Source organism: Leucopleurus acutus (assembly GCF_964270905.1).
Source record: "Leucopleurus acutus genome assembly, chromosome: 11".
NCBI classification, from domain to species: Eukaryota; Metazoa; Chordata; class Mammalia; order Artiodactyla; family Delphinidae; genus Leucopleurus; species Leucopleurus acutus.
In genome coordinates this window covers 95,985,100-96,007,115 of record NC_139152.1, presented here as the reverse complement: position 1 = coordinate 96,007,115, position 22,016 = coordinate 95,985,100, and the positions used below count along the sequence as shown (strand labels likewise).

General features: G+C 38.5%; 1 protein-coding gene across 3 annotated transcripts in view; it reads left to right on the top strand.

The window, feature by feature from the left end:
* SLC25A17 (solute carrier family 25 member 17) overlaps nt 1-22,016 on the top strand; it is a 47,051-nt gene that overhangs the window by 13,122 nt on the left and 11,913 nt on the right. For 2 of the 3 annotated variants that reach the window (XM_082850845.1, XM_082850847.1), the window contains exons 2-4: nt 7,557-7,617; nt 10,442-10,508; nt 11,867-12,018. In XM_082850845.1, coding sequence (XP_082706971.1) covers nt 7,557-7,617; nt 10,442-10,508; nt 11,867-12,018 — 280 coding nt within the window. Of the gene's footprint in view, nt 1-2,336; nt 4,213-7,556; nt 7,618-10,441; nt 10,509-11,866; nt 12,019-22,016 lie in introns of those variants that run through there. The other variant, XM_082850846.1, reaches the window with a different exon arrangement.

Genomic DNA, 22,016 nt, shown 5'->3' with positions numbered 1-22,016 from the left:
GAATGATCTATGGGTTAAAGAAGAAGAAATCATAATGGAAATAAGAATGCATTTAAAACTGAGTGATAGCACAGATGGTGCATACTAAAACTTGTAGCTATACTGAAAATAAGTCATCACTGAAAAAAATTAAAATACCTAAGTAAGTGGGAAGGCATCCTCTGAATAAGTGGATTGGAGGCCAAGATTGTCAAGATGGCAATACTCCCTAAAAGGATCTACAGATTCAGTGTACTCCCTGTCAAAATTCCAATTTGCTTTTTTGCAGAAATTGATAAGATGATCCTAAAGTATATATGAAAATGCAAGGGATCCAGAATAGCCAAAAATTTTTTGAAAAAAAAAGGTGGAGGACTCATACTTCCCAATTTCAAAGCTTAGTACAGAGCTACAGTAATCAAGAGACTGGTACTGGCATAAGGATAGACAGGTAGATCAACAACAGAATTGAGAGTCCAAAAAATAAACCTACAAATTTGTGTTCAAGGATGCCAAGGAACATCAATGGGGAAAGAACAGTCTCCAATAAATTGTGCAGGGACAACTGGACATCCACATGCAACAAAATGAAGTTGGACCCCTACTTCACACCATACACAAAAATTTACTGAAAATGAACCACGGACTTAAATGTAAGAACTAAAACTACAAAACTCTTAGATGAAAACATTGGCATAAATCTTTACAACCTTGGATTAGGCAGTGGTTTCTTAGATATAATGCCAAAAGCACAAGTAATAAAAAAATATGTAAATTGGACTTGATCAAAATTAAAACTTTTTGTGCTTCAGATAGTATCAAGAAAGTGAAGACAGCAGAATGGAGAATACATTTGTAAGTCATTTATCTGATACAGTGTCTGGTATCCAGAATATGTAGACTGCTTACAACTCAATAATAGAAAGGCAAATAGCCCAATTAAAAAATGCACAAGGGATATGAATAGACATTTCTCCTGTGAAGTTATATGAGTGGCCAATAAACACATGAAAAAATGCTGGATGGCATTACTTATCAGAGAAATGCAAATCATAACCACAATGAGACGCTATTTCACACCCACTAGGGTGGCTATAATCAAAAAGCACAGGTAATGACAAGTGTTGAAAGGATATGGAGAAATTTGAAACCTTGTTTTGCTGGTGGGAATATAAAATTATGTAGTCACTGTGGAAAACAGTTTGGTAGTTCCTCAAAATGTTAAACATAGAACCATATGACCAAGCAATTCCACTCCTAGAGAACTGAAGACATCCATATAAAAACTTGTCAAAGGAATGTTCGTAGCAGCATTTTTCATAAAGCCAAAGAGTGGAAACAACCCAAATCCATCAACAGATGAGTGGATAAACAAAATGTGGTATATCCATATAATAGAATATTTTTCAACCATAATATAGAACAAAGTTCTGATTTGATAACATGGATGAGTTTTTTTGTTTTTAAATATTTATTTGGCTGCGCTGGGTATTAGTTGAGACATGTGGGATCTTCGTTGGGATCCTTAGTTGAGGCATGTGGGCTCTTAGTTGTGGAATGTGGGATATAGTTCCCTGACCAGGGATCAAACCTGGGCCCCCTGCCTTGGGAGCATGGAGTCTTAGCCACTGGACCACTAGGGAAGTCCCCGTGGATGAGCCTTGAAAGAAGCCAGCCACAAAAGATCATGTGTTATTTGGTTCCATTTACATGAAATGTGCAGAAGAGGCAAAATAGAGACAGAAAACAGATTAGTGGTTGCCAGGGTGTGGGAGGAAGAGAATGGAGAGTGACTGCTAATGGGTATGGATTTTCTTTTAAGGTGATAAAAATGTTCTGGAGGGGCTTCCCTGGTGGCGCAGTGGTTGAGAGTCCGCCTGCCGATGCAGGGGACACGGGTTCGTGTCCCGGTCCGGGAAGATCCCACATGCCGTAGAGCGGCTGGGCCCATGGGCCATGGCCGCTGAGCCTGCGCGTCCAGAGCCTGTGCTCTGCAACGGATGTTCTGGAGTTGGTAGTGGTGAATGTTGTGCAACTTTGTGGATATATGAAAGACCACTGAGTTGTAAAGAAAGAAACTTGTCAGATACAGCTAAAATACCTCGAGGGAAATGAGTAGCATTTAAATCAAGTTTGAAAAAGAACTTTCAAAACTAAACTGAACTGTACAATTTAAAATGGTTAATTTCAAAACTAAAACTAACATGTACTTATTGTTTACAAATAATAATTATACAGAGATGCATCACAAGAGAAATGGAAGCCATCTTTAATTTCTTCCTCTCCTTGTATAGTCCCTGTTAAGAATTTCCCGGATTTTGTGTGTGTGTGTGTGTGTGTGTGTGTGTGTGTGTGTGTTTGTATTGTGTATACTTTTACAATTAGAAGAGAAAAATGAAAAATCGCTTATATCTTGATTGCAAAAAGGTTGAGAACTTAGGTAGAACAGTGAACAGTAGAACTTGGAGTTGAAGAGAGCTAGGTTCTAACTCCGCCTCTGCCACTCTGGCTTTAGGCAGACCTCTTAACAACCCTGTCCAAGACTTCTCAGTTCACAGGGGAAGGGTCTGCACTGCTAGGTTATCTCTGAAGGCTTTTCCAGCTCCAGGTGCCAGTGTGGTGTAGGAATTCATTTGCTTTCCCAGCACCAAATGGTTAAATGCCAGAAGGGGATGGTAGAATGTTGTGACTAAAAATGTTTGATTTTGGTGAGATACAAGAAGGTTGTTTCTCTGGAAACAGAGTCTTTTAAATTGTAATTGTTGTCAGCAATAGAACTCCCACTCAGATGGTTAGAATTCTGTGGGACTCACAATAATGGGTTGATTTGTATGCCTCTCTGGCACAACAGTATTGTACCTTGTAGTTACCTTCTTACTATTTTTTGCCTTCTAATTTTATATAAGTAAACAGGCAGTCCTAGAGAAAAAAAACAACACTGAGTATTTATGAAAAGAGGAATTTAATTCAAATTCTGAAAAATCATATGATTGTATAGCTTATCATAAGACTTGCATATATAATAAATATTTTCCTTCAGGTAACAGCTGCTTACGAAAATAGTCATCTATCTGTGTGTTTGCTTGGTCAGGAGACAAATATAGCAAATCCCCAATGTACAGAATAGCTATGTTCTAAATTTACCTTTAGCATTTGCAATACACTTTCTCATAGATATTAAGTTTATATGTAGGTGGATACAGTCATACATTTATTTACAAGTTCAGGGCTTATGCTATGCCAGGCTCTCTGCTGGGTTTCCAGAGCAGTCCATAAAAAAAAAATTTTTTTTTGACACATAAAGTAGTTCCCATATTACTATATTGCCTTTATTTTAAAGCTAATTTTTAGTTCTATATTAGTAAATTTTTAAGTTTTAATTGCAACACTTGTTAAGTATGGACTCTGGAGCCAGACGGACTACGTTCAAATACAGATTCTGCCACCTGCAAAGTGTATGACTTGAGAAAAGTTGCAAAACCGCTTAGTATCTTTTTCCTCATCTATAAAATGGAGAGAATAATAGTACTTACCTCATATGGTTGTTGTGAGGATTAAATTTTTTTTTAAATTGAGATGTAACTCACATAACAAAATTAACCATTTTAAATTGTACAGTTCAGTGGTATTTAGTCTGTTCACAGTGTTGTGCAACCATTACCTCTATCTCATTACAAAGCATTTTGAATAGATAAACAAAATGTCATATTATACATACAAGGGAATTTTACTCGGCCATAAAAAAGAAAGAAGTACTGATACACACTACAAAGTGGATAAGCTTTGAAAACACTGTGCTGAGTGAAAGAAGCCAGACACAAGAGGTCACATCTTGCACGATTGTTTTTATATGAAATGTCCAGAATATGTACATCTGTAGAGACAGAAAGCAGATTAGTGGTTGTCAGGGCCGAGTGGAGGGGGAAGTGGGGCATGCCTGATTAACAGGCACCGGGTTGTCTTCGGGGTGATGAAAATATTCTGGAACGTGATACAAGTGGTGGTTACACAATATGAATGTACTTACTAAATGTCACTGAATGGTATACTTTCAAGTGGTCGATTTTATGTTATGGGAATTCCACTTCAGTTAAAAAAATAATAATAACAAAGCCCCTTGATCACTTAGACTCACAAAAAAATCCTCTCAATGAACACCAAGGAGGCTGCTTAACCCTATGGGTTTCTACTCTTCTTTGTGGCCCCAAGGAGGTTCAGCTAATCATTTAAAGGGTACGTGTTATATTTTAGTTTTAAATTTTTTAAATATTTTATATTTTAGTTAACAGTTCTAGGTATTTTGTAGTGTGTGCCATATTGCTGGCAGTGGAAACCCCCATTTCACCCTTACATCTTTAACTCTCACATTTAAGCTTAGGTTTTTTGCCAAAACCTAGAATAAATTCATGTGTGTATGTGTATATCCTCTTCTTAAATAGGGTAAAACTAGTAAGCTTTTTATTTCCTTGCCACTGTGCACCCCTCCCCCTGCCTGTACTTGTTTACTGCTGGCGGCTTCCAGGAATTGTGGTATAAAGGTGGCATGCGTTCTGGCAAGGTGTGACAGTGGCTAGGTCTCAGCGTTTCTGCTCACCTCAGGCAAGTTCAGGTTTCCATATTCACAGTCACTGCCTGGGGTGGGGACTGCCTGGCTGTGGTTGTCACGGTACCAGCTAGTCAACTGGAAAGTCACCCCAGAGCTCCCTTCTGCTTCCCCGGGCTGGTCCCCACCATTTGTAGTAATCCTGTTTTATTAGTTTTCTATTGCTGTTGTAACAGGTTACCAGATTGAATGCTTTAAAACAACACACGTTTAATATCTGTAGGTCAGAAGTCTGATGTACAGCTCACTGAGCTAAAATTAAGGTGTCAACTGGGTCATGTTCCTTTCTGGAGGCCCTTAGGAGAAAATCCATTTCCTTTTTCTGGCTTCTAGAGGCTGCCCACATTCCTTGGCTAGTGGCCCCTTTGTCCATCTTAAAGCCAGCCATGATGGGTTGAGTCCTCCGTTGCCTCACTCCCACCTACTCTTCCACTTTTTATTTTATTTTTTTTGGCTGCGTTGGGTCTTGGTTGCTGCCCGCAGGCTTTCTCTAGTTGCAGCGAGCAGGGGCTACTCTTCATTGTGGTGCGTGGGCTTCACTTTGTGGTGGCTTCTCGTTGCAGGGCACGGGCTCTAGGTGTGCGGGCTCAGTAGTTGTGGCTCGCGGGCTCAGTAGTTGTGGCTCGCGGGCTCTAGAGCGCAGGTTCCGTAGTTGTGTCCCACGGGCTTAGTTGCTCCACGGCATGTGGGATCTTCCCAGACCAGGGCTCGAACCCATGTCCCCTGCATTGGCAGGCGGATTCTTAACCACTGTGCCACCAGGGAAGACCTACTCTTCCACTTTTAAGGACCCTTTTAAGGACCCACTCAGAAAATCCAGACTAAACTCCTTATTTTAAGATCAGCCAATTAGCAACCTGCCATGTAATGTAACATGTTCACAAGTACTGTGGATTAGAATGTGTTCATCTTTCAGGGGGCCATTTTTCTGCCTGCCGTAGCTATTGTCTGTGCATTTTGGTCTGTGATTTCTTCTTTCAGAACAGCCTCACTCTTCTATCCTTTTAATTTCTGGTCCACCATTCAGACCCCTTTTGTTTTTCTACACAACACTTTTATATATAAATCTTCTCTCTCATTATTAGTGATTGGAATGGGGAGGAGGCAATGGTAGGTTTTCAATTCACCATCTGGATCCAGTCTTTCCAGTACTAATACAATTTTAAGTGTTTTTTATTTTTACAGATTTGAGTTTTTTATGCTAGTCCTTGAGGAGGTAATAGATCTTTGAGCTCTTTGGACAGACTGTTCTCTTTATTTTGGTGTAAAATGTACTTTAAGATTTCAAGGTAGGTAGGGCAGGGTCTTCTAAGTTAGGAAACTTCAGGTGTCTATTTAAAGCTGACAGGGAAGAGGGATGGAGGTAATCCAATTGTTTGAAAAAGTAGTTTCCAGGCAGGACTTTTCTGCATAGGTGTGCTAGTACCACGTGATAGGAAGTAAAGGCCTTAATAACCTTGATAAGCGTTCTCCAGCTTTGCAGCCCCCATTTTTCTTGGAAATTGCCTGTAAGGTGAGCAAGGATGCCGGAAGAATAGATTTGTAGACTGTAAACCTTTACAGATCCAGTGTTTCTTGAAATATTAAGTATTATCTAGTTCTTACTAGGAAAGATCATTTATGTGGGAGCCATCTAAGTTGTATAAATAACTGAAAGTAGAGTGAATTTAATAAACATTTATTTAAGAATCTATGGTATACCAAGAGATAAATGGATATTCTTACAATCCGGTGGAAGAGTTAGGTTTCACTGCAATATGAGTGCTCTAAGAGACATATAAACAAGTGCTGTGGGAACACAGAGGAACCTGATTGGTAGAGTGTTAACATTTAATCTGAGTTTCGAAGAGTAACTAATGGGACAATACAGTGTTCTTCCTTGTCAAACAGGCTGATCTATTTAAATAGATAAGAGACCTAGCACATTTTTGTTCTTATCTATAAAGTTGACCTAGTTTCCCATTGTTACCATGATAAAAATATGTATGTTACTGTTATTCTATCAGTAGCTTAAAACTTGACCTTATGCCTGAGAATATATACCACTGGGCCTGCATCTAGGTTGAGAACCATAAACACACCTGGAGATATCATGCATATAATTTTATCCCTAACTGTATACTTGTGGTTTTTATCTGTCACAGGGCCTTATGAATGAAAAGACTGGTTGTTGGCTTCTTTTCTTTTTCCAGTCGTAATTTTTGTCATGTTATCTTGGATAAATTATTTATAGAATTTTTAGCAAAGATATTGCCCCTCTTTTTTTTTTTTTTTTTGCGGTACGCGGGCCTCTCACTGTTGTGGCCTCTCCCGTTTCGGAGCACAGGCTCAGGACGCGCAGGCTCAGCGGCCATGGCTCACGGGCCCAGCCACTCCGCGGCATGTGGGATCTTCCCGGACCGGGGCACGAACCCGTGTCCCCTGCATCGGCAGGCGGACTCTCAACCACTGCGCCACCAGGGAAGCCCTGTCCCTCTTTTTTAAAACACAAGCAAACAAAACTGTTTTAAAGAACAATATGATTCTTATATTGTGGTGAATATATTGATTAAGCAGAGAGTATAGAAATACATATCTGTTTGATCACTAGATTTTTTGGTTTCTGGGGGTATCAGAGGAGAGCATAGGAGCAGTAGCTGACCAGTAAAAGGTTAAAAATCCATTTACCTGCTGTCTTTGACATGTGTCCTAGGTTGTAAATCCCTAAGTTTGTCATCTCCAGGGACCCACTGCATTTTCTTTTTCAATATCAGAGAGAAAGAGATTTCTTCTGGAAAATTAAATACGTCTGTTTAAGTATATAACTACAGAAGTTTGAACACTAATGATCCCAACAGATAAAAATATTCTGTATATTTGTTCACTGAAAATTTCATCTGACCCTTTGATAATAATGAACTTTTTGTTCATTTAAAAGTTGTGGCTCATTATTTTTGTGATATTGTAATGGCTAAAGGCTTTTCAAACTTTTCAGGGAAGCATGACAGCAATGACAGTATTTTTTCCCTTGGATACAGCTCGACTTCGACTTCAGGGTAAGTATCTTATTGTCATCATATTCCTGTTCATTTGGTATCAGGAAGCAAACATACTTCTCTACTAAGTTCTAAGTTAACATAGGATTTCCCATTTCATTAGAAATCTGTTGTCCATTTTCACTAACTTTAAATACTTTTATTTTTGATGTTTGTGAATGAGTCATAGCCTCAGCCATTTTCTAATCTGAGAGACCTGAGTGGGCTTGCATTAGTAATTTTGAATCATTACAGTTCATTCTAATAAACAATACGACTTTTGAAAGGCACAATGTAGAGATTTTTTTTTTACTGGGGGTAGATTTTCTGGAAAGAGAACAGAGAATAGGAAACATGGTGGAGCCAGATACCATTGTCACTGCTCACGTGGGTACGTAGTCCTAGTCTCCCTCTTTCACTTTATAGGGCTATGCAACTTTCTGTAACTCTTGCTTGTTCTTTCCTCAGTATTTTTCAACTTTAAATTATAAACCTATGCCAGAACTTAGATGAAGAGATAAGAGTAAGATTAGCTTTGAATAAACTAATTCCTATATTAAAATCCTTCATGGCCACTATTTTTAATTAATTTTAGAGATTTTGGAAAGGTAATAATTTTATATGACTCAAAAACCAAAATACATAAAAAGATAGGCAGTACAGTGAAAAATCTCACTCTACACTGTCTCCTTTTCTCTCCCCTGTAGATAATGTCTCTATTAGTCTCTCAAAGAGCCCTGAGAGTTTCTTTATGTAGAAAAACAAGCAAATAATATATATTCTCGATTTCCTCTCTTTATTACTCAAAAAGCATACTTTTCACACTGTTCCATATCTACATTTTTCACTTAACAGCATTTTTTAAATATCTTTATTGGAGTATAATTGCTTTACAATGTTGTGTTAGTTTCTGCTATACAGCAAAGTGAATCAGCTGTATGTATACATATATCCCCATATCTCCTCCCTCTTGAGCCTCCCTCCCACCCTCCCTCTCCCACCCCTCTAGGTCATCACAAAGCATCAAGCTGATCTCCCTGTGCTATGCAGCAGCTTCCCACTAGCCGTCCATTTTGCATTTGGTAGTGTATATATGTCAATGCTACTCTCTCACTTCGTCCCAGCTTCCCCTTCCTCCCCATGTCCTCAAGTCCGTTCTCTACGTCTGGGTCTTTATTCCTGCCCTGCCACTAGGTTCATCAGTACCATTTTTTTAGATTCCATATATGTGTGTTAACATACGGTATTTTTCTCTTTCTGACTTCACTCTGTATAACAGACTCTAGGTCCATCCACCTCATTACAAATAACTCTATTTCATTCCTTTTTATGGCTGAGTAATATTCCATTGTATATATGTGCCACACCTTCTTTATCCATTGATCTGTTGATGGACATTTAGGTTGTTTCCATGTCCTGGCTACTGTAAATAGTGCTGCAATGAATATTGTGGTACATGTATCTTTTTGAATTATGGTTTTCTCAGGGTATATGCCCAGTAGTGGAATTGCTAGGTCATATGGCAGTTCTATTTTTAGTTTTTTAAGGAACCTCCATACTGTTCTCCATAGTGGCTGTATCAATTTACATTCCCACCAACAGTGCAGTGCCTTTTCTCCACACCCTCTCCAGCATTTATTGTTTCTAGATTTTTTTAAATAAATTTTATTTATTTATTTATTTATTTTTGGCTGCATCGGGTCTTTGTTGGTGCGTGCAGGCTTTCTCTAGTTGTGGCAAGCGGGGGCTACTCTTCGTTGCGGTGCGTGGGCTTCTCGTCGCAGTGCATGGGCTTCTCATTGAGGTGGCTTCTCGTTGCAGAGCATGGGCGCTAGGTGCGCAGGCTTCAGTGGTTGTGGCATGCAGGCTCAGTAGTTGTGGCTCGCGGGCTCTAGAGCGCAGGCTCAGTAGTTGTGGCTCGCGGGCTTAGTTGTTCCACAGCATGTGGGGTCTTCCTGGACCAAGGCTCGAACCTGCGTCCCCTGCATTGGCAGGCAGATTCTTAACCACTGCACCACCAGGGAATTCCCCATATGCTAATTTGTTTCTGTAAGTTCTATGAGATAAATTCCCAGAAATGGGATTGTTTGATCAAAGGGCAAATGTTTGTAATTTTGATAGTTATTGTTAGATTGCCTTGTACAGGGGTTTCCTAATTTGCCATCCCATGAGCCATAAAGGTACCAATTTTAATCCTTAAGAAATCGATTCATTTTCCTATTTTTATGTTTTCAAAATAGTCTTCAGATGTGGGTAGGAAATTTGAAGTTAATTAAGGTACGTTTTGTTTTATTTAGAATGCCAAGAAAAGCAGAGTTCCCATCTTTTTGAGACCTTTTATTTTTTTAGATTAGGGAACAGAGCACAAGGTTAAAACTTTGTAAACTTGAATTTTAATCCCGGCTCTGCTGCCAACTACATGTGTCCTTCACAGCTTTGTGTCTGTAACCTCTTCTCTGAAAGGGAAATGGTAATTTATTTCCTCTCTACTTTATAAGATATTAAGATAAAAAGGAGAATATATAACTTTGAAAAAAAACTAGAGAGCCCTATGAAATATAAGAAATAAATTTCTCCTGTTACATTTTTTACTTTGGAAATTAGGTATTGAGTTAAAATGCTTTATGGTTCATGAATAACAGATGAAACCATGGAATCAATAGTAGGAAATTTAGCACATGGGAACACAGGAGGATCATTGAGTTCTGAGGCAAACTAGGGAGCTCAAAGAATAGGGTGAGAGACTGCTCATGTGAGGTAAATGGCGTTTCAGTGAAACTTGCTGATGCTGAAGATAACAATTCTCAAAGGATTTAGTTTAAACATGTACTCTTTGGTCTTGTAGTTGATGAGAAAAGAAAGTCCAAAACGACACACATGGTGCTCCTGGAGATCATTAAAGAAGAAGGCCTGTGAGTACTACCTTGTTCATCCTTGTTAGGTAGAGCAGCTCATTAGGAGATTCCTGGGCGTCCATCATACCTACACTCACTTTCTATCCATTCTCAAAGCCTCACAGTGTTGTGAATTTGTAATTGGCTGAGTTGTAAGTAAATACATAGTTGTTTTCATTTCCTTAAAGTTCTGTGGTTGACCATTTTGATTCTTGATCATGGCGTCTTACATGAAACCAATGAACAATAAACTGAAGAAGGTAATAGTTGTTCAGCTCATTCTATCAGATGCATTCAGACCTGTGTACCTTTTAAAAAACTTTTTATTTGGAAATAATTTCAAATTTACAAAAAGTTGCAAAACTAAAATAGTACAAAGAATACCAGTATGTGTTTTAACCAGATCGACCTGTTGTTAACACTCTTCCGTTTGTACTCATGCTTTCTCCTTCCCTTCCCCACTCCCTCCTTCTTTCTTTACTACACAGACACATACACACACCACACACAGATTTTTTCAGAATTAATTTGAGAGTAAGTTACATACCATACATCAAAGCCCCTTACCCCTACGACTGACATTTTCAAAGATGTGGACCTTCTCCCCTTATTTTTCCTTAAATAAAATTTTTCTCACTTTAAGTTTGCCTCATGTTTCTTCATGATTAGATTGAGTCTATGCATTCTTGGCCAGAATAATGTATAGGTGAAATTGTGTCCTCCTCAGGATGTCACATTGGAGTCACATATTGTCTACTTGCCCTCCATTGGTTAATTATGATTTCTTAGATTCAAGTTAGCACTGAATAATTTTATTTTTCCTCTTTTGCAACTATAAGCAGTCTATGAGGAAATAATTTAGTATCATACAGACTCAGAAATTCAATGGTTTACAATTAATTACTTAATTATTTTGGTGCTCAAATTGTCCCAGGTGTGGCCAGTGTGAGCTCCTTCAGTCTGGTTCCTGTGCCCTTATAACATGCCCCCATCACTTTTTTTTTTTTTTGCACTTCTATATTTACTTCATTTTAAATGTTCTTGCCCTGTAATAAAATGTGAATGATGCTATATTAACTAACAGCCATGAGGAAATTGTCTTTAATTTTACATAGCAATTTACTAAAGGAAATCGAGGGGGGAAATCAATAAATCAGTCATAGAATGTATGTTGTTTCTTTGGTATCATTAATGCTAGAAAAGAATTCTTGGTTTGGGCATCCTCAGAATGTAGAATATGTGTACAGTTTGGAGTACGTTGTAGTGTAGGAGTGAACTTTGAGAATATGTGAATGATGATCAGCCTTTTCTAGGACTCTCGTTTCTAGTGCCTTTTGTTCAGCATTTTTACTTTGCTTATTGTGTTCTTCCCCTAGCCTGGCACCATATCGAGGGTGGTTTCCAGTTATCTCCAGTCTCTGCTGCTCCAATTTTGTCTATTTCTACACTTTTAATAGCCTCAAAGCAGTCTGGGTCAAAGGTCAACATTCTACTACTGCAAAAGATCTGGTAGTTGGATTTGTTGCAGGTAACTAAGTTTTCTGAATATAAGATATTTTTATATTTTGTTGTTTATATTGTGGTCCATATACCCCGAGAGGTTATTTTAACACAAAGTAATGCTACAAAGAATGTAATTAGTTTTCTGACTTGACTCTGTGTGTGTGTGTGTGTTGTGTGTGTAGTAAAAATGCATAACATAAAATTTACCATCTTAACAATTTTTAAGTGTACATTTCAGTAGTAGGTTTACTTACATTATTGTGAAACAGATCTCCAGAACATTTTCATTTTATACATGAGAAGTTCTGTACCCACTAAATAACAACTCCCCTTTCCACCCTTCCCCCCAGCTCCTGGTAAGCACAGTTCTACTTTCTGTTTCTATGAATGTGACTACTTTAGATGCCTCGTATAAGTGGAATCATGCAGTATTTGTCTTTTTGTGACTGGTTTATTTCATTCAACATAATATGTACTCAAGGTTCATTCATATTGTAGGATGTAACAGGATTTCCTGGTTTTTTAAGGGTGAATAATATTCTATTGTATGTATATACCACATTTTGTTTATCCATTCATCTATTGATGGACATTTGAGTTGTTTCCACCTCCTGGTTACTGTGAATATTTGCTGCTATGAACATGGGTTGTATGAATAGTTCTTTTGAGTCCCTGCTTTCAGTTCTTTTGGATATATTCCCAGAAGTGAGATTGCTGGATCATATGGTAGTTCTTTTTTTAATTTTGAGAGGAACTACCATACTGTTTTCCACACTGGTTGCACTATTTCAAAATCCCACCAGCAGTTGGTTCCAGGTTCTCCACATCCTTACAAACACTTGTTATCTTCTATTTTTTCTATAGTAGCCATCCTAATGATGGCAAAGTGATAGTTCACCATGTTTTTTGGTTTTTTTTTTTTTTGCGGTACGCGGGCCTCTCACTGTTGTGGCCTCTCCCGTTGCGGAGCACAGGCTCCGGACGCGCAGGCTCAGCGGCCATGGCTCACGGGCCCAGCCGCTCCGCGGCATGTGGGATCTTCCCGGAACGGGGCACATACCCGTGTCCCCTGCATCGCAGGGGGACTCTCAACCACTGCGCCACCAGGGAAGCCCTCACTGTGGTTTTGATTTGCATTTCTCTGATGATTAGTGATGTTGAGCATCTTTTCCTATGATGTTGAGCATCTTTGGAGAAATGTCTGTTCAAATCTTTTGCCCATTTTTTGAGTTATTTGATTTTTTGTTGTTGTTGCACTATAAGTATTCTTTATGTATTCTGGATATTAACCCCTTATCAGATATACGATTTGCACATATTTTCTCCCATTTTGTAGGTTGCCTTTCACTCTGTTGATATGTCCTTCGATGCTCAAAAGTTTTTAAGTTTGATATTGTGCCATTTGCATATTTTTCCTTTTTTGCCTGTGCTTTTGGTGTCATGTCCAAGAAATCATGCTGAGTTTAATGCCATGAAAGCTTTCCTCCTATGTTTTCATCTAGGAGTTGTATAGTTTTAGGTCTTTAATCCATTTAGAGTTAATTTCTGTGTGTGATGTAAGAAAACGATCCAACTTCATTCTTTTGTATGTGGAAATCCAGTTTTCCTAATACCATTTGTTGATGTGGCTAGACTGTCCTTTCCCCCTCTGAATGGTCTTGGCACCCTTGTGAAGATCAGTTGACCATATACACAAAGTTTTATTTTTGAGCTGACTTGGCTTATTTTTATCTTCTTAATCCAGAGAGGAGGGTCAGTTATCCTTGTTTAGCAGCCTGTACCCAGAATTTATGGACATAAGGTCTCTTTTTTTAAAAATGAAAATTACAATACCTTTCCTGCTTACTTTCTGGGGATTTTGGGGGGGATTTTTTTGTTTGTTTGTTTGGTTTGGTTTTTTTGGACTGAGGATTGTATGCAATGTTTAACATGAACAGGACTGGCTACATAATTTTCAGGGTCCAGTATAAAATGAAAATGCAGGACTCCTTGTTCACAATTTATTAAGCATTTCAAGATGGTTGACACTAAAGCATTAAACCAAGCACAAGACAGGTTACACACTCATGAAGCCCACCATGAGTGTGAAAGCATTTAGTCAGATGTGACAAAGAGTTTTTAGTGCACAGCCCAGTGTAGTCAGTATCACCATAGTCGTTAGTACCCTAGGGGTTCATAGGAGAAAGGTCACTTTTGGCTGGGAGGTATCTCCTTATAGGAAGCAGTGCCTCTTGAGCTGAGCCTTGGCAGAATTAGTAACACTTGGAGATAAGTGGTGACGGTTTCTGGATGGAGAGAGTGGTAGCAAACTGAGAGAATACAGGACCACATTTAGATCAGTGAGTTCTATAATTTTGTGAGTGAGTGTAGGAACATGAGCAATAAAGTTGGAGAGTTGAATAGGAGCCCAATTTTAGAAGGCTTTGGATCCTTGTCATCTGAGACTTCAGAAGCACTAAGGAGCCACTAACCTGATATTGTGAATATTTAGTTACTGTCTGTCTCTACTTAGTGGAATATGAGCTCTATAAGAGCAGGTATCTTTATCTATATATGGTATATCAAAGATATATATAAGATGCAGAGCAGTATCTTATATATACTTTATATATATATAAGATATAGGGGCTTCCTTGGTTGTCCAGTGGTTAAGACTTCGTGCTTCCAGTGCAGGGGGCACAGGTTCAATCCCTGGTCAGGGAACTAAGATCCCGCATGCTGCGCAGTGTGGCCAAAAAAAAGAAAGTTAAAGATATATATTACATGAATTAGACAATATATATTGCAATTATAAGTTTATCTCTATATATGTGTAATTGTTATATCTATACATATATAAGATAACGAATACATATGATACACTGCTTTTGTGGCATATGTGTATATATATATCTGTTCCCCCCTGCCTTGCTAAATTTTCAGTAAGAACAATTCCTAACATGTAGTAGGAGCTCAATAAATATTTGCTAAATAAACAAAATATTTGTTGAATTAATCAGGGTTTTATTAAAGAGATGGGAAAAAAGTAGATCTCTTTCCTATGGGTTTTTTGTGTTTATCTAGTCTATATCTAAATTAATTTATTTAAATGTTGTATGTTTAGTGTTAGTATTTTGTGGACTCACTTATTGATATATTCTTTGAAAAATTACTGATTTGGGAGCCACACAGTTGAATAATGTAAATGTCCATTTGAAAATGATTTGATTGAAAAATAGTTACCAGGCCAGGAGTATCCATGGCCCCCAATTCTTCCTCTTCACCTATATGAGACCACTGCTGTTTTTTTATTTGGTCTCTGAGCCTTTCTTATGCTTAGTACTCTCATTTTAGTCTCAAGTTGATTTTGATATAATGAACTTTCACTTGGACCAACTTTTTTTTAAATTGAGATATAATTGACATAATATTCTATTAGTTTCAGGTATATGACATAATGATTCAATATTTGTGTATAATGTGAAATGATCACCACAAGAAGTCTGGTTAACATCCATCATCACAGATATTTACAATTTTTTTTCTTTTCTTGTGGTGAGAACTTTTAAGATCGACTCTCAGCAACTTTCAAATATGCAGTTCAGTATTATTAAGTCTAGTCACCTTCTGTACATCACATCCCCATGACTGACTTATTTTATAACTGGAAGTTTGTGCCTTTTGACCACCCTTATCACCCCCAACCCCCGCCAGACCAACTTTCACATAAAGAGTATAACACACAGGGTTTCATTTTCTGGGGTAATAAGTGAATACTTGTAGGTAGGTAACTCAGGATAGAAATCTGGAAGTCTTCATAGAGGGTGCTCTCTTACCCTCCATGTCTGCCTGGTCTTCATGAACTATCAGTCTGTCTCTTAAATAGCTCTTGAATCTATTCCCTCGTCTCCATGTCCGTAGCCGTTTCCCAAAATCAAGTGCCATCATCTCTCCCTTGGACCATTGCTCTGTTCTGATCTCTTTGCCTCTCAAGTCTTTCTCACTAACATACTTTGCATAGTTGTGCTTCAGGTAGCCTTTCTAGAAGAATGGTTTTCAAGCAATGTCATAATTCAAAGAACTCAAGTTTGAGATTTGTTCACTTGAAAAAATATCAGAATAGATGCAACCTGTAGAGGAGGAATCTTCTTTTTTACATAATTGCAACAAATGGCAATCTGGTATGATGTTTTATACTTGACACCAAGTATTGGTAATACCTTGATTTTAATACTTTTTTTTTTTTTTTTTTTTTTTTGCCCGCGCTGTGTGGCATGGGGCATGCAGGATCTTAGTTCCCCGACCAGGGATCAAACCCGTGTCCCCTGAATTGGGAGTGTGGAGTCTTATCCACTGGACCGCCAGGGAAGTCCCTTAATACTTTTTAGATTACTGTGGTTCATATGTATTTACATTTAAAAGGTTATGACTCACTGTCAGAGACTAACTCATATAACTTCCCACGAAACTACTAGTTCATGAAATATATGATTAAATCTTCTTCTTTTTAGGTGTCCAAAGTTGTTTGTTTGCTGTTATCTGGCATCCCATTATCTACTAGGTACACACAACCCCTTGTTATTCTCTCTCACTGTGCTCTGCTCATTTTCTTTCTAACTCTTATGCAGTTTATAATTACAGTAGATCCTCCCATACCTAAAACAGCTAGACTGGTATGGTAGGGCAGTTAGTTTTAAAAAGTCAATGGAAGTAGGGACTATCATAAATAGCCTACATGCCTTAAATATTTTATTTTAACCTAAGATATGTGAATATATACTTATCCAATTTTTTGTATGGCCAAGACATATCCACTCACTGATGGAAGTTTTGTACTTTTTTTCTTGTATAACCCATACCTGTAAATGCTTTGCCTACTGTAACAGATATGACCGACATAAGCAGGTTTGAGAAAAGACATAATTCACTCCTGGTAAGCCTAAACCCCTGTGGGATGGAAGTAGAAGAGCACGGGTACACTAGGGAGTAGCCTACTGGCTGTAGCTATCAGCGTGCCGTGGCATCTGTCGGTGTGTCCTGTAAAGGGAAAGAGGAATACAGGTTTATCTGGTGAGTCCATTATATGGAACTGGTTAAAAGAGATCCCACTGTATTAATATCATTCTAATTCATTTACATTCTGAAATGTTTTCTTGAGAGCGTGAGAAAAGAATGGAATTACGCTTGATGTCCAGGGAGAACCCGTGGGTCTGTGTTGATTGTGAACATCATCTGTTACATGTCTTGTCAGAGAAATGATTGAGAACTGCTATTCTAATATCCGAATCTGATTATGTTGTGCCCAGCTTCAGACCCTTCAGTGTCTGCCGCTTGCGTGTAGGATGGAGTCGCGGCACCCTCAGCAGAAAAGGCCCCCCTCGTACACGTGCAGGATAAGCGCCTAACATACGAGATCTGCTGTGATACTGCTTACCTCCCTATCTTGGTCTTTTCTATTCTTGTTCTCCTGTGCCAAACTGATTCCTTGAATAGACCGAGCCCTTAGTAACTTCATTCCTCTACAGCTGCTGTTGTCAGTCTGAAGCAGCCTTACTGCTTTTTTTATCTTATTAATTCCTAGTCATCCTTTTATTCTCATCTCAAGCCACCTCCTCTTCAGGAAGCTTCCCTGTTTCTCATGTCCACCACCCCCAAGTTGTATTCTGGGTTAGGTGCCTACCCTCTGTGCTCCAGCTCTGTATATACCTCTGTCTCAGTGCTTACTCTGCTGGATAACAATAGTCTGCATATTTGTCTTTATCTTTTATTAGACAGTGAACTCCTTAAGGGCAGAGACTACATTGTTTTAAATCTCTGTATCCCCAGTGCCTGATACACAGAAGGTGCTGATTAAATGTTGAATGAATGAATTCAATTTAAAGGACCACTCCTCCTGTAATCTTCCTCATTTTACTAGTTGCCCTACCAAAAGTCGAATTCATCCTCTTTCTCTTTGACCCCGCCTCCAGTCTGTGAGCAAATCCTATTGCCTGTTTCTTCATATGGTTTCTAGAATTCAGCCCCTTCCCCCACTACCACCTGTGTCCAAGCCACCACTAAATCTTGCCAGGATTATCTTCAGAGCCTCCCAACTGATGTCCTGCTTCCTCCTTTGTCCCCTTCAATATGTATTCAACACAGCAGCCAGTGTGCTCACGTTAAAACATAAGTGAGGGCTCCCCTGGTGGCGCAGTAGTTAAGAATCCGCCTGCCAATGCAGGGGACACAGGTTCGTGCCGTGGTCCGGGAAGATCCCACATGCCACGGAGCAACTAAGCCCGTGCGCCACAACTACTGAGCCTGTGCCCTAGAGCCTGCAAGCCACAACTACTGAGCCCACGTGCCACAACTACTGAAGCCCATGCACCTAGAGCCCATGCTCTGCAACAAGAGAAGCCACTGCATTGAGAAGCCTGCGCACTGCAACAAAGAGTAGCCCCCGCTCGCCGCAACTAGAAAAAGCCCACACACTGCAACGAAGACCCAATGCAGCCAAAAATAAATAAATTAATTAAAAAAACATAAGTGAGATTATATTATTTCTCTGTTCAAAGGACTCCAATTGCTTCCCTTCTCACTCAGAGTAAAAGCCAGAGTCCTTACCTTGTCCTACAAAGCCCTGTGTCACCTGGCCCGCCCGTCCTCTTTACTCACTCCACTGCAAGCCTCACTGACCTCTTCTCCAGGAACACTCCTGGCATGCTTCTGCCTCGGGGCCTGTGTACCTGCTGTTTCCTCTGCCTGGTTACTGTGTGGTTCATTCCCTCACCTCCTTTAAGGTCTTTCCCTAAATGGCCACACTGATGAAAATGGTGCCCCCTTCTACCCTGCAAAACTTTATCCCCCTTCTCTGCTTAAATTTTCTCCTTAACCTTATCCTCTAACATACTACATATTTTACTCATTTATCCTGTCTTACACCATTAGAACATAAGCTTCAAAAGGGCAGGGATTTTCATTTTTTATTTACTTCTGTATCATCAGCACCTACTTAGCACATACTAGACACACAATACGTATTTGATGAGCAGACCATGGATGACTGACTTGCAGGTCATAATCATTTACTTATCCTAAGATACACATAAAGTTATTTAAGAATTGCTAATTCATACCTCAGATAAAAAAAACACCTATTAGCTAGTTTTATGTTTCCAGTTGCTTTAAGAAGGTAGATTTAGTATCAGTAAAAATAAAATTTCTAACAGTTCTTGTAAAAAATAGGCTATTGGGGTGAGAATGAATTCCTATCTTTTGAGATTTTCAAAAATAAAATGAATAATCACCTGGTGATTGGATTAGATCAGTGGATCCACAGGGAACATATGACCATGTCTGGGAACATTTTTGGTTGTCACAACTGGAGGATGCTACTGGCATCTAGTGGTAGAAGGCCAGGGATACTGCTAAACATCCTACACAATTGCACCCCTGCCCTGCCCCAAACTAAAAATTATCCAGCCCCAAAGGTCAGTAATGTCACAGTTGAGAGACCCTTGATCAAATGAATTTTATAGTCCTTTATAATTCTGTGATTCTCCAATTATAGGTCCTCTCTTTTTCTGAAGGTAGGGAATTCCTTGGAAATCACTTTTGCGAGTTTTAAACTCCTCATGTTTTTATATCTTAATGCTTACCGCATTTTTACGATAATTAAAACAGCTTTTTTTCTTCCTGCTGTGAACCCTGCCATTGTGTTCCAGTCACTGTAGGAATGAGTTGCATTGTCGCCAGGGAGAACTAGGAGTAGTATTATTGTTACTCCACTTCTGGGAACTTAGAGAGTTATTACTATTTATTTTATTTTCACAGAAGAAAGCCCAAATAGTTTAATACCCTGGGGAAGAATTTGAGATCAGAACCTTACAGGTAACTTAAATGAAGATGATACTTGCCATTTTTATGAAATTGGAATTTTTATCAATAACTCTTTTTGAATGCCAACGGTGTTATTATTGTTGTGACAGTGAAATTAATTTCCTGTCCTTAAGCCTTAAATCTGGTAAGGCAGGTTTGTTCCTGTAGTGTATCAAGTTGCATTCCTTTGTAAGGAGCCAAGCACTTAGATTTATGACCCTGATCTGCCATCTTCTTATCTCAGTGGTCATGGCACATGTTCCCCAGAAGTGCACCCAATTAGCATTCTCCATTTTTGTTTTCTGTCCTTAACTCAGGAGACTCACTACAAATAAAACTTTGTTTTTAATATTTCAGAAGTAAACAGCTGTGTTTCACTTATCCTTGAATCAGTGAGTGATTTTAGTGTGTTCAGTTACTGTTCTTCATCTTTTAATTTTGGTTCTGTTTAAATGATTTTTTATGAAGAAAGAAAACAGAATCATTTGAATTGGAAGAAAAACAATTTCCTGTTCTTAAGTAGGTAAGGTATTAATATTCCCATCTTAGAGCTGAAGGAACAGCCATGGCTTGGAACTGGCAGAAGAATTTTCTACACGTAAATAAGCAGACAGCTTTCTCTATCCTGCAGCCATATCCACCGTGCTTTAGTCAGAGTCGGAATCACTCATCACGTTCGTTTGCAGCTTGTTTTTCCTCCGTGGAATGTTGTCCTTTGCTGATTATATAGGTTGCAAGTTTTTAGTAAAGTTTGGATCCTCAGGTATTTTCCCAGAACTCATAAAATGATAGTGGTTAAAAAATACCTCTCCATCTATTTTGGCTTAGAGCATTAAAGAACTTCTCAGAAAGAAAGCTTTGAAATACAAAATGTTCTTACAAGGACTTTATATTCTCTTCTTTAAATGATGTGATGCATTTTTGTACTTGACAGTGTCCTTAGAATCCTCTCCATCTTTCAGCCTGTGTTAATAATGGGGATACGTAAGCAGAATTTTAAATAGTGGCTAAATCTTAATCTTTGCTGCATTGCCTCTGAAATGTTTTGTGTGTGCCTACCTCTTGAACAGAACATGAAGGGAATTTTGATTTCCAAAGAATTTATTTAATGGGCAACCTATTTCATTTGTTTAGAAAGGTATGTACACTGTGCCTGTCTACAGTATCCACAGAAGCTTGTGATCTCTGGTTCTGAGCTCTCCTGTCTTCATCTTTAAAAAAAAAAAAGCAGTAGACTGCTTAGTAACACTTTCTAGTCTGATTTTTCTGGCTGTTGATTGTTTTTTGTTAAGTGATGTGTACATTATATTGAATAGGAATACATTGTAAAGTCTGGGCAGATGGGCGTGTATTGATAGTCTTCTATCTTGGCCTCTTGGGCACTTGTGCTTTTGTAAAATGAGACTAGCAAGAATCTCTAGTTAAGACTTTTTCAGATTATGATCAATGCCTCAAGTGACAATGTATGACTATATTGAGTCTTAACTAAAGATGACTCCTTTGTGTTATGTGGGAAAATATAACAAATACAACTCATAAAATTATTTGATAATGCCTTTTATTTTGAGAAATGTGTTCTCACAATGTTTCTGAGAGAGAGGTGCCAAAATATCTTACTTTTGCAACTGCATTCAGCTAATGGAAATTTAAAATTTGAATTTCCTGGTGTTTTCACCAAGCTTAGCCTTGGTGTTTTCTATATATAGTATGTTGTGAGATTCCTTAAATCAAAACATTCTTAATCCTGTTGTATTTAAATGGCTTTTAGTAAAAGAAGATTTCTCTTCCTTATAATTGTGCCTCTTGGTTCTTCAGAGTATGGCTAGAGCCAGATAGCTTGATATACCATTGTTTGCTGAGTTTGCTCATTAGTTTACTTGTTAAGTATTTATTTAACAAACATTTATAAAGTATATACTGTGTGTCAGGCACTTTGTTACAAGTCTGTCTGGTATTTTTTTCTAATCATTTCAGGACTGATGAGGAATATTTTAATAACTCAAGGTGGTATTAAATTGGGATCATGTGTTTTCAAAAAAGAAGCACCTGGCTCATTGTATTGTTCCACTCTGAGGCCACCTTGGGCAGCCAAGATCCCCATCCTTAAACTTGTAAGGATTATGATGCTTGTGAAACTGTTTCAGGTGTTTTTGTAATGGTTCATAACTACTGCTTGCTGCCTGCCTA